General features: G+C 37.2%; 5 protein-coding genes across 5 annotated transcripts; all 5 read left to right on the top strand.

Annotated features, from left to right (window-relative positions):
- Positions 1-1,195: 1,195 nt before the first annotated feature.
- Positions 1,196-3,002, top strand: ASCRUDRAFT_82115 (tetratricopeptide repeat protein; the record flags this gene model as incomplete). Its single annotated transcript, XM_020194690.1, has 3 exons — positions 1,196-1,264; positions 1,463-2,723; positions 2,860-3,002. The coding sequence occupies 3 exons, from the start codon at positions 1,196-1,198 to the stop codon at positions 3,000-3,002; spliced, it is 1,473 nt and encodes a 490-aa protein (XP_020045766.1).
- A 1,708-nt stretch (positions 3,003-4,710) lies between these two features.
- TEX1 (Tex1p) lies at positions 4,711-5,679 on the top strand (the record flags this gene model as incomplete). Its single annotated transcript, XM_020189485.1, has 1 exon — positions 4,711-5,679. A coding segment is annotated over one exon (969 nt), but the record flags the coding sequence as incomplete, so codon positions are not given.
- A 1,132-nt stretch (positions 5,680-6,811) lies between these two features.
- ASCRUDRAFT_112797 (uncharacterized protein) lies at positions 6,812-8,469 on the top strand. The gene has a single exon (XM_020188782.1). The coding sequence runs from the start codon at positions 7,191-7,193 to the stop codon at positions 8,361-8,363; it is 1,173 nt and encodes a 390-aa protein (XP_020045768.1). The 5' UTR covers positions 6,812-7,190; the 3' UTR covers positions 8,364-8,469.
- A 756-nt stretch (positions 8,470-9,225) lies between these two features.
- On the top strand, positions 9,226-10,635 carry ASCRUDRAFT_77192 (uncharacterized protein). The gene has a single exon (XM_020193761.1). The coding sequence runs from the start codon at positions 9,551-9,553 to the stop codon at positions 10,598-10,600; it is 1,050 nt and encodes a 349-aa protein (XP_020045769.1). The 5' UTR covers positions 9,226-9,550; the 3' UTR covers positions 10,601-10,635.
- A 231-nt stretch (positions 10,636-10,866) lies between these two features.
- On the top strand, positions 10,867-11,848 carry ASCRUDRAFT_77193 (uncharacterized protein). Its single transcript, XM_020193762.1, has one exon. It carries the CDS (start codon positions 11,179-11,181, stop codon positions 11,815-11,817), a length of 639 nt encoding a protein of 212 aa, XP_020045770.1. The 5' UTR covers positions 10,867-11,178; the 3' UTR covers positions 11,818-11,848.
- Positions 11,849-12,029: the final 181 nt, after the last annotated feature.

A 12,029-nucleotide genomic window follows, 5' to 3' on the forward strand; every position in this document is an offset into this window, starting at 1 on the left:
TCAAATCCCAGCAGAGCACAACAGCGATGCGCCACGAGCAGCAACTGCGTGGCGAGAACAGCGACATTGGATGCTCTGCTTCCTCTGCTTCCTGCTTTTCCTCTTCTTCTCCTGCTCTTCCTCTTCACAGCTTCTCGATTCTCTCAAGTCGTTCTCCCGCTTCAACTGCAGCACCGGCTCTTGCCCAGGGCCAAAGGATGGTGTCAAACAAGCACTGGCAAGCGATTGTGTGCGCAGCGAGTGCGTTGCACCAGGCTCCCGCGACGTGGCCCTGGGAGCTCAGCACACTGGGCCAATACAGTCATATTTCATAATTTAGAATTCCAGCTAAATTTTAGAAACCAACGCTATACAATTGTGAAATCTTATTCTGCTCCAACTGTATTGCTCTTAATACCTGATATTTCTATAGTTTTATTCTATTTGCTGTGATTTCAGTGTTTTTCAGTGTTTTTTGATAGTTGTGTTCTTCTTCCTAGATCTTTTTAATGACAATTTGACAATCTTATTTGCTTAGCTTGTTTCTCCCAACTTTCTCTTTTAATATAAATTCAACTTAATTTTCCCTCTGCCTTCGTCCTCTTTCCTGCCATCTGCTAGAAAACCTCTTTTGCCTTTCTTTTTCCTGCTTTCTTGCTTTTCTCTCTTCTTGCTTTATGTCTATCAAACAAAGCAATACTCCATCCTTCAATTACATCCTCTCCACTATAAATCTATCCTGCTATCCTTTTGTGGCCTCCTTTTATTATATTCTTTTCATTACATTCACCATTCTTTTTACTACTTCAATCATATCATCTGCTACCGCCTACCCATTGTGTTTCAATTCACATTTTCGTTTCTAATTCCACTTTCTTCCCCTTTTAATTAAATCCCACTCACCCAAAATCAGAATCAAAATCAGAATCAGAATCAGAATCAGAATCAGAACCAGAATCAGAATCAAAAAACAAAAAAAACAACTTCACTTTCAAGCCTTTTTTTTTAAAACTTTATTACTTTAAATCACTTAAATCTCCTTTACATAATCATCCTATCCATCATAACCATCTCAATTGTTATCTCCATCTACATCTATCTAATATTAATATTCCTACTTCTATTCGATACCACTCTAAAAATACCACTAAAATTCAACATCAACTTGCAATTTTATCCTGTCTGAATGAACATAATAACTAACAATCACAACAACATGTCAACTCAATCCAATATTTCTAGAACTAATATAAATTCGTTCAACAATCCAATCTCACACAATACTGTCAATACTCAACAACCACAACTCTCAGCTCTACCCATCCCAATAAATCAACAAGATCAAAAAGACCAAATCCCACAGATCCCACAACTCTCTCAACTCTCTCAACTCTCTCAGGGTTTACAATCAAACCCACAACTACTGCAGCACATTCCCCCATCTCAACAACAGCAACTAATTGAACTGCAGCTGCAACACCAGCATTTACTGCAACAACAGCTGCAGCCTCAACCACAACCACAACAATCCCAGTCACAACCTCAACCTCAACCTCAACCACAACCGCAACTGCAATCACAACTGCAGCAGCAACAGCCAAATGATTCACTCTCCTACAAACTACTATCTCTAACTGTTGAAACCTGGCTTGCTATCGGCGCATGCGCTGAATCCATGAACGATGATGAGAGTGCTGCCTCTGCCTACAATAAAGTTTTGGCTCTAGTACCTGACAATGTTGTTGCCTCCATTGCCATCGGCAACTTATTCAGAGGCAGGGATTTATTCGCAAAAGCATCTGAATACTATCAAAGAGCCTTGACAATAGACTCCAAAAATGGTGATGTCTGGGGCTTGCTAGGCCACTGTTTCCTAATGCTCGATGACTTGCAAAGCGCTTACGGTGCCTACCAACAAGCTCTATACCATCTAAACAACCCCAATGCTCCAAAATTATGGCATGGCATCGGTATTCTATACGACCGTTATGGCTCTTTAGAATACGCTGAAGAAGCCTTTGTACGAGTCCTAGAATTGGATCCAAACTTCGAAAAGGCTTCCGAAATCTACTTCAGATTGGGAATCATATACAAACATCAACACAAACTACGCGAAGCTTTGGAATGCTTCAAATATATCCTAGACAACCCCCCAATCCCACTAACCCAACCCGATGTCTGGTTTCAAATTGGTGCTGTATTGGAACAGCAAAGAGACTACACCGCCGCTAAAGATGCCTACGAAAGAGTTCTATCCGTCAACCCTAACCACTCAAAAGTACTACAACAATTGGGCTGTCTTTACTCCCAAAATACTGCTGAATTCAAAGACTTTAGTAAAGCATTGGCCCTTCTAAACGAATCCTTGAATATCGACAGAACTGACGCTCACACTTGGTACCACATTGGAAGAGTCTACATGATGACAAACGATTACTCGTCAGCCTACGATGCTTTCCAACAAGCTGTCAACCTTGAACAAAGAAATCCAACTTTTTGGTGCTCAATTGGCGTACTATATTATCAAATGTCTCAATTTAGAGACGCTCTTGATGCCTACACTAAAGCCATTCGCTTGAATCCTTACATATCCGAAGTTTGGTATGATTTAGGTACACTATACGAAACTTGCAATAATCAGATCTCAGATGCTTTAGACGCTTACAAACATGCCCTTAGTCTTGACCCATCCAATCCTCATATTCAAAAAAGATTGGAAGAATTAACTCAATTCGAAGAAAGAGGTGGTGTTTCCAATGCCAACAACTCTTTACCCCCACCAGCTCAAAGACCTGCTTTGCCCCAAACAATGTTGCCGAGTCATAAAAGCTCCTCGTCAAGTCTTTTAAATGGCGTAAACAATAGTAGTGGAAACCCTAGTAATACTAATGGTATCAATGGAAGTATTAATGGCATTAATGGCATCAATGGCATTAATGGCATCAATGGCATCAACAGTCTTAATGGAAATCTTAATGGAAATCTTAATGGCAATAGGAATATCAATGGGAGCAATGGATTAAGTCATTCGCAAGAGTTAAACGGATTAGGGTCAGGATCACCATCAGGACCAGGATCTGGATCGGTATCGGTATCGGTATCGGTATCAGGACCAGGACTGATTGAAAGAAATCCATATAATCCAGTTAGACCCTTACAAGTCCAATCTACTAACTCATTACCAACAACACAAACAAGTGCTGAAAATTCACTTCAACAATTGGCACATAACGAACAACAAATTCGAAATACATATTCTGCACAACCAAGTCAAGCAATCGATCAACCAAGTATTGCTCCATTGGGAAATATTTCTCAATCATCATATTCTCAAAGTCAGGTTTCAAATCCACCAACAACACAACAAACTCAAGCCCCAAGTCAAAGTCAAACTCAAACTCCTGGATTGAATCAAGGAATTAATCAATCAGCTAATCCAATTTATGAAGTAACACCATTGGAAAGTAATGAAATTGAAAGAGGAAACAGTGGAAGAACAATTTTATCACAACCAGAACAAATTATACCATTCAAGAGGGAATTGGAAGACAAAGATACTTTAAGCAAACCCAAAAAGAAAAATAGTCGAAGATCGTCAAATAATTCTAAAAAGTCACCAACCCCACAATCCAGTTTGAAATCAAATAGTAGAAGCAAAAGATCGGCATCTGGTGGATCACCATATGTTAGTAAGAAACATAATAATACTAAACGAGGAGACAAGAAAGAAAAAGAAAAAGAAAAAGAACGAGATAATTTGAATAATAGTCGCAGCAGCAGCAGCAGCAGCAGCAGCAGTAGTAGTAGTAGTATTAATAGCGTTGGAAACAAAAAGGAAAATAAAATATCAGCATTATTATCAGCTACTATAAATTCGCCATCAGTTGGGAGTCCTCTAGCTCAAACCGTTCCAATAGCTAGCAGTGAATTATTACCAGTATCAGTTGGGGGTGCAGCAGTTGCTCAGACAGTGCCAAATGCACAAGCGGTGCAAGGTGTGCAGAGTGTGCCAGGTGCACCAAGCGTATCGAGCTTATCGAGTGTGCAAAATGGAACAATAGCAGCAAACAATAGGGCTAGTGGCGAAGAAAAAAAACCAATAAAGCCAATTTCAATTAAGCCTAAAGAGAAAAAACCAGTGATAGCTATAAAATCTAATTTGGATGCAACAGAAAAAGAGAAACACAAAGCAAACTGGCCTCCAGTTGCATATGCCAAAATTGTCGATGATACAAAAGAAAGTTCTGGGGAAGAAAACAAAGAACAAATCGAAGGACCTTTGAGACGAGTAGAAGAAGATGAAGATTATGACATGGATGATGAATAAAATAGATTATTTGTAAAATAAGTAGTTTTTTTTTTTTTTTTTTGATTTGTTTCGTTGTGCTGCGTTGTGTTTTATAGTGTTTTGTTTTATCATTTTCATTTTTGCCGTCATTTTTTTATTTTATTTTGTTAGTTATATTCTGTATAATACATTGATTCTATATAATACATTAATTCTATAAGCTATGAGTTGAAACGCAAAATCAAGCTTTCAGTGAAGGATTTGTGAAAGGTCTAGATTTTTTAATCAAAGAAGGAATTGAGGTTGGATGTTAACACGTGGTTTATTAGTGTTTTTTTTCATGCTTAGGAGAAGAGAGATAAGTTGAGGCATTGTGATGGATGATATATAGTGTTGTAAATACAAGTATAATGGCAGAAGATCCAATAACATCGTCAAGGCTGTATTTCAAGTCATTATATCAAGTGCCATTTCATGACAAAGCCGAAATTGGGACTAAAGATATAGGAGATGTTGAGTGGAACCCCAGTGGAACACGAATTGGATATTCGAGAATGAACAATACGTTGATTATCAAAGAGTTTCGAAACCAGCATAGTTCACAAGTTTTGAATACTTATATTATTGATAAGCCACATGCGAATCCAATTGAGGAAATGAGCTGGCATCCGTTTAGTGATTCAACATTGATTACCGTTGGCAGAGATGAGTATGTTAAGATTTGGAATACGAAAACACTGAAGTTGATTTATCAAATCAAGATCAAGGGGAATTGTTATTTGGTAAAGTATTCAAACGACGGAAGATTTATCATGACGACCAGCAGTTATTATAACGAGAAGATCAAAAGCAATGAGTATTACTTGAGTTTGGTTAATGTGAAAAGAGGGTATGAGGTTGTGCGAGTGCACAAGTTGGAGCAAAAGATCTATGATTCAATATGGACCAACTCGTCGAACGCAATTATCTTTGGGTGTCTTGATGGATCTGTTCCCATGTACAAGGTGGACGAAGAAACTGGGGATATTGTAAAGATATTCAGTTTTGAGGGCCATATGTCGACGGTTAATTGTTTGGCGTTCGACACGAAGGGCCGGTACTTGGTGACCGGGGGTCACGAGGGGGTGATAGCGATCTGGTCGATGAAGAGTTTGTCGTGCATCAAGACATTGGCAATGGTGGACGAACCGGTGATGAGCTTGGATTTGTCGAGGGAAGGGTCGTACTGCGTGGCGACGTTCCAGGGCAACGAGTGTGGACGAGTGTTCCATATCGACGAGAGTGAGGAAACGTTCAAGATCGAGAAAAACAGGTCGACCAACAATGCGTTTGCCAAAGTCCGATTCCATCCCAAGCAGTCGACGTTTGTTTACACCACGTACGACGGAGTGTTGACGAACTTGATGAAGCGAATCTAGGGGGATGGCGGTGAGTCACCAAAGCAATGGATGCTTGTTGACGAAGAGGACGATAAGACTCACAGCATAAATAGCAACAGACAACATCTGCCCAAAGGGGAACAAGTGTGGGAGCAATACGAGTGAAGCAACGATGACGCTGAGTGGGAGCCAGTCGCAACAAGAAGGGAAGCTGGAGCACAGGCAGGTCCGTGATTGGTCAGCCGGAACGCTGGTCTCAGCACGCACCAAACAAATGGTAAGGGTGTGTTGAGCAGGGAGTGAGGATGAAATTAGGTGGTCGGCCGTGCAGGTGGATCAGCGCGTTCAGGTTGGCTGGTCTGGAGATCGCATTGCAAGCAGATGCGCGGCGGCCAGCAAATGCCGCAAGAACCAACAGCCAGTTCCCGTGCGAAGCGCTAGCAACACAAAGCGCGCAACAAAGAATCCGCAACGCCGCTTGTGGTTGGCTGGACGCGGAAGTGTAGGTTTAATGCAGGTGTTGCCAGCGTCAGCTCGGTTTCATCCAGGCCCTGCTGGCTTGGCCGACTCCTGGGGATGCATTGCAATCAGAGAGTGGAAGCCTGGGAACTGTGTGCGGATTTTGTGGATTTTGTGAACCGGAGAAATGAGAAGATTGAGAAGATTGAGACGAGAAAAGCGAAATCTGGGGAGAAATCCTGGCGGACTTCTCTTTTGGGCCAGATTAGCTTATTCTCCCATATCTCGCTTTGCATTTTTTACCCATCCTCTGCAGTGTTTTCCTGATCCATAAGTGTGCAGGTTAAAATGAAAATATTTCCCAACTTTTGAATTATTTCCCGAACCTCAGCATTCTACAAAGTTTTGCTGCTACTTCTGAACAAATGGGATTGGAGAGGGAACTGAAATTTTGTGATTCAATGGTTGTAGATCTCTGTATTACTCAGAAGTGGATGAGTCTTTGCAGAGCGAGCCATGATATATAAATGCTCTCCAATCACCAGCAACTCATTGCTTTCCCCTTTCCATCCTCTTTCAGTACTTTGTTTTGGATTTAGCTAGCTCAAGACCACTCAAGACCACACCAGCAGAGCAATTACAAAACACTTCTCTGTCCTACGCCCTATGCTATAGCGATATCTAAATTCCTGTACAATCTCAACTCATATAAATATATTGGGCAAGCTCCTATCTGTAATATCTCCCATCTCCTGTATATATCCATCAACAACAACTTCCTCTATTTATAACCCAACACACCTCACACTTACTTCACATTTACCTCGCGTACACATCACATAAACTTCATACAGATCTAAATCACTATCATTCCATTTTTTGCTTTTTCAAACGCTATTATTTAAGATCCAATTTTTCATCCCACTTGTAACCAACTTGATATATCTTGCAGTCTATATATACTCTGCTTTTTAATTATACTATATTCATTCCTATTCATATCTATACTATAACCATATCCTATCCTATCCTATCCTATCCTGTTATATTACATTACATTATATCATATCATATCAACAATAAAAATGTCTTCAACTATAATTCCATCCATCCAACTATCTTACCAGATTCATTCAAAATTTCAGAATGAATTATCTAAAAATGATTTCTGCTTGAGAAAACTTTTAGCTCATGCAATTTTATACGAAAAAATCATCCACAATCAAAAATTTATTCAAAATAATTTAAATGATAATCAAAATGATAATCAAAATGACATTCAAAATGACATTCAAAACGATAATCAAAATGATAACTTAAAATCAAACTCTATACATCAAAAATCAACTTCAACTATCACCGATTACAAAATAACGAATATATCAGAAAAAGATGAAGATGACTATAAAGAACCCTCTCAATCTCCAAAACTTGATCGATACAATGAATATGCTCAATATAACGACTTTGATCAATATAACGAATCTAACTCTGAAAAATCAAGTGATTCCAATGATTCCAATGATTCTAATGACTATGATAATCAAATCCAAAATCAAATCACTATAAATTACTACAACTACCAATTACCTGATGATGATGATGATGAATACTCAGATTCTGAAGACTATTATAACGAATTTAATAAAAACGACAACTATTTTATTAACAATAATCAAAATAATCAAAACAATCAAGATAAAATTAATGATAACGTTAATGTTAATAACAGTTACGATGATGATAATGATAATGATAATGATAATGATGATGATGATGATGATGATGAATATTACTACTACAATAACATCTCACCTTCAAAACAAATCCCAATCTCAAACTCAATCTTCAGCAAAAACTACACTTACAATCACAATATTCAATCAAACAATTTTCTTGGTATAATTCACGAAGTTGATGAATCTGATGAATTCGACATTCAAAAAATCAACTCAGACTCAAATCCAAATTCAATCCCAATCCCAACCTCAAACTCATCCTCTTTCGATCGCTATAAAAATCTAAACATAGCTTCTTCTCCCCAATTCTCTTCCTCTTCTTCTTTTACTGACGATGACGACTTGCTCAATAACTCATCCGATGATGAATTTGAAGATTTCTATTTCTCAACTCTCAACAACCCAAACAGCTCAATTAATAATCATAATCACACTCTTAACTCTTTTAATAACAATAACTATAATCACAACTTAAACATAAACCTAAATCTAAATCTAAATACAATCTCCGTCACCTAATTTACTCCCGCCATCTATTATATTATAATCTCATTATAATTATTACCCAATTTTTATACTATATTTCATTTTGACTTGACTTGACTTTTTTCTTTTCTTTTACTTCTTTTCCCAACAATTTTAATTCTTTTTTTATCTGCGTGTTCATTTTCTTTATCATCTTTTATTTTATTTGTGTTTTTCTTCTCCTATTGATTACTAATCTTATTCTTATGCCCTTTGTTTTACTCTTTAATTTTTTTATTTATCATTTTTTATTTTTTATTTTTTATTTTTCTTACTTTACGTATTCTTTTCCTAACTACTTTGTTCTGATGAATAGAGTTTACTTATTTTACCAAAAAAAAATGCTTCTGCTTTGCTTGCCTTTTTGCTTACGCTTTGCTTGCTGCGATGAGTTTTTATTTTTTTTTCCCCTTTATCTTTCTATTCTTTTTCTTTGTACTTTGTGTAATGCCCCTAATAAATCATTAATTTCAAATCAACTTCAAAAAGAGTCAACCCCAGATTTCAACTCACCTTACCTTCCAAAACTAGGAATTGGTAAACGATATCCGGTGGACATTATCCGGCCGCACTTTCCGTTGTAGAAATCCACACATCCACTCCGCACCCATGACCCATCCGCACCAGACCCATCCACACCCTTGCCTGCCCGCACCGGAAGACGTGCGGTTTTCCTTCCGGCGGCGACCGGCAAACGGCGGCGACCGGAAATTTCCCCAGAAAGTGCTCGGCGGCTTTGCAGCGCTTTCCAAAGATCCACAGAGTCGGAGCCGATCCCCAGTTTGTTCCAGGCCACTTAAATCATCCAAAGCTCGACAAAAACTCCAGGGCATTGTTTATTCAATTATACTCATTATCGTTCTTTGACATTTTATTGTTGGTATTTATCCAACTACATCTCTCTTTTTCCAATTATTATCTAATCAATAACGACACACCTATTTATATTCTTCTTCTCTACTTATATTACTTATATATATCAATTGCTACTATTCCAACGACTGCTTCTTCTTTTATAACCTTATCCCATCAAACCTATAATATATCCTCATCGAACCACAGTTCATAATCCATATTCATATTCATAATCCATAATCCATATTCTTACCCTATATTCTTCCACTCTTTCTTTTTCTCACCACTATTCTCTCTACTCTCAACCTATATTATCTTTTCTCATAATGGCTTCTATTGCAAAATTCACTGGAACTAAAAACAAAGATGGTAAATACACTGTCACCTTGATCGAAGGTGATGGTATTGGTATTGAAATCTCAAAATCAGTCAAGGATATCTATGCTGCAGCTGAGGTCCCCATCAAGTGGGAACCTGTCGATGTTACTCCCCAGTTAGTTAATGGTAAGACAACTTTACCTCAAGAGGCTGTCGATTCGGTTTTTAAAAATAAAGTAGCACTCAAGGGTCCCTTGGCTACCCCCATTGGCAAAGGTCATGTCTCAATGAACTTAACCTTAAGAAGAACCTTTAATCTATTTGCCAACGTTAGACCATGCAAATCAATTGTTGGTTACAAAACTCCTTACGATAACGTCGATACTGTTTTAATTAGAGAAAATACCGAAGGTGAATATTCGGGCATTGAACATACAATTGTTCCCGGTGTCGTTCAATCAATCAAATTGATCACCAAACCTGCCTCTGAAAGAGTTATCAAATACGCTTTTGAATACGCTAGACATGTTAACAAACCAAAAATTTTAGTGGTTCATAAAGCCTCAATCATGAAACTTTCCGATGGTTTATTTGTCAATACTGCAAAAGAAGTAGCAAAGGACTACCCAGACGTATCTTTAGATTTTGAATTAATCGATAACACCTGTCTCAAATTAACCACCGATCCAACCCAATACTCCGATGTTGTAATGGTTATGCCCAACTTATACGGCGATATCATGTCAGATTTATCCTCTGGTTTAATTGGTGGTTTGGGCTTAACTCCATCTGGAAATATGGGTAACAATGTTTCCATTTTTGAAGCTGTCCATGGCTCTGCTCCCGATATTGCTGGAATGAATCTTGCTAATCCAACTGCTTTACTATTATCTTCTGTAATGATGTTAAGACACATGTCTTTAGATTTTTATGCCGATAAAATCGAAAAAGCTATTTTACAAACAATTGCTTCTGGTCCAGAAAATAGAACAAAAGATTTAAGAGGTCAAGCTGGTACTGACGAATTTACAAAAAAAATCATTGCTAATTTAGAATAGTTACGTAAAAATCTTAGAAAAAAATATGAATAAAAATAAAAATAAATAAAAATAAATAAAAATAAATAAAAACAAAAAATTTTTAGTACCTTTCTTTTATTCTCTTCATTTTTTTTTTCTTTTTTTCTTTTTTTCTTTTTTCAGTTTTTATTTATTCCCGTTTATTCTATATTTTGTTTTGGTAAATGTATTTTCTTACGCTATATCTCCAATAACTTCCATGACTTGAATTTTATTCTCTTTTCATAAATACCGATCAAAAGTTAATTCCGGTCTCCCAAAGCCGGATATCACGTGATTATCTCTCCTTCTCCATGCATTGTTTTTTAATCTTTTATCTCTTTATCTCTTTAATGTTGCATTGTCTTTTCACTGCGAATCAGCTAGCCAGTTTTATTCATAATGCAATTGTTTGAATGGGCTTTTGGGAAAAAGCTAACACCCCAGGAAAAATTGAGAAAGGTTTGTTTTAAGTTGTTCTTACAACAATGATATCATCATCATTATTATCATCATTGTTATCATCATTTTCTTTATTACTATCATATTGACTGCATACTGACAACATCTAAACATGGATGACTTTATTGCAGAACCAAAGAGCATTGGAACGTACTCAGCGCGAACTAGACAGAGAAAGACAAAAACTAGAAAGACAGGAAAAGACCATAGTGTCTGAGATCAAAAAATCAGCTAAAAATGGCCAGATATCTGCTGCCAGAATCCAAGCAAAGGACTTGGTCAGAACAAAAAACTATATTCAGAAATTCAATAACATGAGAACTCAACTACAAGCCATCTCGTTAAGAATACAGGCTGTCAGAAGCAGCGACCAAATGGCGAACTCAATGAAGGATGCTGCTAGATTGTTAAATGGCATGAACAGATCAATGAACATGCCCCAACTAACAAGGATAGTCATGGAGTTTGAAAAACAAAATGATATTATGGACCAGAGGCAAGAAATGATGGATGACGCTATTGACAACGCCATGGGCGATGATATTGAAGAAGACGAGGAAGAAGTAGACGAAATCGTCAACCAAGTCCTAGATGAAATCGGTGTTGATTTGAATTCAAGTCTACAAAATGCACCAGAAACCATAGCACAAAAGAGCAATCCGTTGTCCAATAATCCAGTTCCTCAAGCCATCGGTGGTGGAATAGGTGATGAGGATGATTTACAAGCGAGATTAGATATTTTAAAACGTCAATAGAGAATGTTCTTATTTTGTTTTTTTAATTTTTCTTTAAATTTATTATGATTTTACTTCTTGATTTTATCTTTTTATCTATTTTTTATTTTTTCCAATTTTTGATCTTTAATTTTTAATTGATTTTACTTCATTTCATTTCAATTCAATTCAATTCATTCCCATTATAAAATCTTGATAATACCATAAATATTGCCATTGAATACACATTAAAA

This window comes from Ascoidea rubescens (genome assembly GCF_001661345.1).
Source record: "Ascoidea rubescens DSM 1968 unplaced genomic scaffold ASCRUscaffold_12, whole genome shotgun sequence".
In the NCBI taxonomy this organism is placed as follows: domain Eukaryota; kingdom Fungi; phylum Ascomycota; class Saccharomycetes; order Ascoideales; family Ascoideaceae; genus Ascoidea; species Ascoidea rubescens.